Source organism: Brassica napus, chromosome A5, assembly GCF_020379485.1.
Source record: "Brassica napus cultivar Da-Ae chromosome A5, Da-Ae, whole genome shotgun sequence".
Lineage (NCBI taxonomy): Eukaryota > Viridiplantae > Streptophyta > Magnoliopsida > Brassicales > Brassicaceae > Brassica > Brassica napus.
The window spans coordinates 15,190,396-15,192,836 of NC_063438.1; the positions used below are offsets into that span (position 1 = coordinate 15,190,396).

General features: G+C 31.2%; 1 protein-coding gene across 1 annotated transcript; it reads left to right on the forward strand.

Moving 5' to 3' along the window:
* The first annotated feature begins 655 nt into the window (after positions 1 to 655).
* LOC106373837 (putative F-box protein At1g33530) lies at positions 656 to 2,229 on the forward strand. Its single transcript, XM_022717712.2, has one exon. The coding sequence runs from the start codon at positions 1,148 to 1,150 to the stop codon at positions 2,096 to 2,098; it is 951 nt and encodes a 316-aa protein (XP_022573433.1). The 5' UTR covers positions 656 to 1,147; the 3' UTR covers positions 2,099 to 2,229.
* Positions 2,230 to 2,441: the final 212 nt, after the last annotated feature.

Below are 2,441 nucleotides of genomic sequence, written 5' to 3' on the forward strand. Positions count from 1 at the left end.
TGTGCAGAAATAATTTTTTTAATTAAAATTAAATTTAAAAATAAGTTTAAATATATTTAGTAATTTAGAAGATTTGTCAACCTTATTTTAAATATTTTAAATATATACAAAATATTGTTATTACTATTGTCTTTGTTTTGTGTTCTAAAATGAATTCTCTATTTTACTATAACCTCAATATCATATAATAATTTTTTAATATTTTTTTTTAAAATATGGTAATGAATCTTTTAAAAATTAATATATTCTTTGAAATATATTTTGCCAAGATAGATTAACTTTTTCGAAAAGTTTATTTTTAAAATTTGAAACATTATAAATGATAAGATATAAAGCACTTGTTTTATTAACAATTTAATTATGAGATATAAATTAGAATGAAATAATTTCTTATAATTTTACCTTATTTGGATACATTTTCATTATAAACATTAAAAATATATAAAATACTAAAAATAATAAATTAATTTAGTTGCTTTTTTATTTACTTGTTTAAAGTCTAAGTTTAATATTATCCATCTCGGATTTATATTATTTTATTTTATTTATATCTTTTAATTATGGTAATCTTTTAATTGTAGTAATAATTATATACTTAATATTTTATACTTGAGTTTTTTTTTAATTGAATTTTGTGTAATAAATGTGTTAAGCCATGTTATAATCATGTAGGATCGATCCATGTCATCATTATTTTTGATAATATGACTGTGGTGATGACATGTAATCAAATCACTTATTAAATAATGTGTAGGAGATATCTTAAGTTAAGGAATATATTTAGAGGAATGTTCTATGTTTTTAATCAAATATTTAGAGGAAAATGTTCTAGAAATTAAAGGAAAGGTAACAATTAAAGTAATAATAAAAAAGGAAAATTTGAATTGGAAAAGTAGCGAAAGCCAAAAAGATAAAAGGAAACAACATTGTAGGCTAAGTATCACGCTACATAAATATTGAGTATTCATTCCTCAAAATTAACCTGTCTCTTTGTGGACTGTAGAGTCTTCTTTTCGAGTTGTTGTTAGAACTTTATTAAAGATTTCGTGTTTCTTCTTTCTCTTTAATCCCTTACTAATAACATAAAGAAACAATCGTATTCCGTTTCGCTCTGCTCAACATTGCTTCATCTTTGGTGTAACAAAAAATGGAAGGAAAAAACCTTATTTGTAGCGAAAGTACTTTATCTATGGAGATACCAGAGGATATAGTAGAAGATATTCTTCATCGCATTCCAGCAGAGTATCTGGTAAGATGGAAAACAGTGTCGAAAGGATGGAAATCATTGATCGAATCCGGACATCTAGCAGAGAAACACCTCGGTCGCCATCAGAAACTGTATGGAGCTGAAGAGTTTAAAATCACTTATGAAGGGTCCAACTCGAGAGGCTTCGTTGCCGAGCTTTTCACAAAATACGAGGGACTGAGACCGAACAACAGGGACTCAGAATCAGAAAATCGTCCTAGAGTTTCTGGGTCTTGTAATGGTTTGGTCTGCGTTTACGATTTAGTCTACGTTAATCTTTTCAATCCTGTGACAGGTGTGATCCGGAAACTTGCTCCTCCTCGAGGTACCATACTTTCATTGGGATTCGGGAGAGATATTGTAACAGGAGCATACAAAGTGGTGGCTGCGTATAGGCTAGATGATGATAGAGTGGAGATTATGGTTTTCGACCTGAGCACCAGCAAGTGGAGGAGGAGATACAAAACCGCTGGTCCAGTGCCTCTTTCTTTCACTCTAATTAACCCTAACAGAAACCCAGTCTTTGTAAACGACTCACTCTTCTGGTTGTGTTCACGTGGCCATTTGGATATACTAGTCATGAGTCTTCACACTGAAAATTTTCGTACTGTATCGCAACCTAAGGACATTGATGTGTCGTCGGATCTCATTTACATGTGGAGCCGCGAGGACCGTCTATGTGTTTCTGATTTAAGACTTTGCAAGGACTCCGATGTGTGGCTTCTAGTGCAGGACGAGGTTACAAGGAGGTGGGAGAGAACTAGATTTGCTTTGGTCGATACTGTTATTCCTCCATATAAGTTGCATTCGGCTTGGTTTTCACCGACCTTGGTTTCTCCTTACCAGTCGTAGACAGACTCTTGTACATTAATTAACTCTTTGCTCTTTCTGACATATTTTTTTTCTATATCAACTAGAGATTTTCCCGGACTACGCCCGGATTATTTTCCATATATTTTAATTAAATTTAAATTACTTTCTAATTGGTATCCGAGTATATATACTATAATAAACTCACATTATTGATTGCTACATTTTATTAATTTACTAATGTCCGAAACCTTTAATAACATAAGATGGTGTTAGATTTATATGAGCCACCGAACTTCTAATGCCAAACCAAAATAATGAAATGGTAATATTCTTTACATCGGAGTATAGGGATGTTAAAATGGGAAAACCCACCCTATTTAAG

What these genes read in the sequence shown, in the direction of transcription:
- LOC106373837 (XM_022717712.2), top strand. Translation starts at nt 1,148, where the DNA reads ATGGAAGGAAAAAACCTTATTTGTAGCGAAAGTACTTTATCTATGGAG.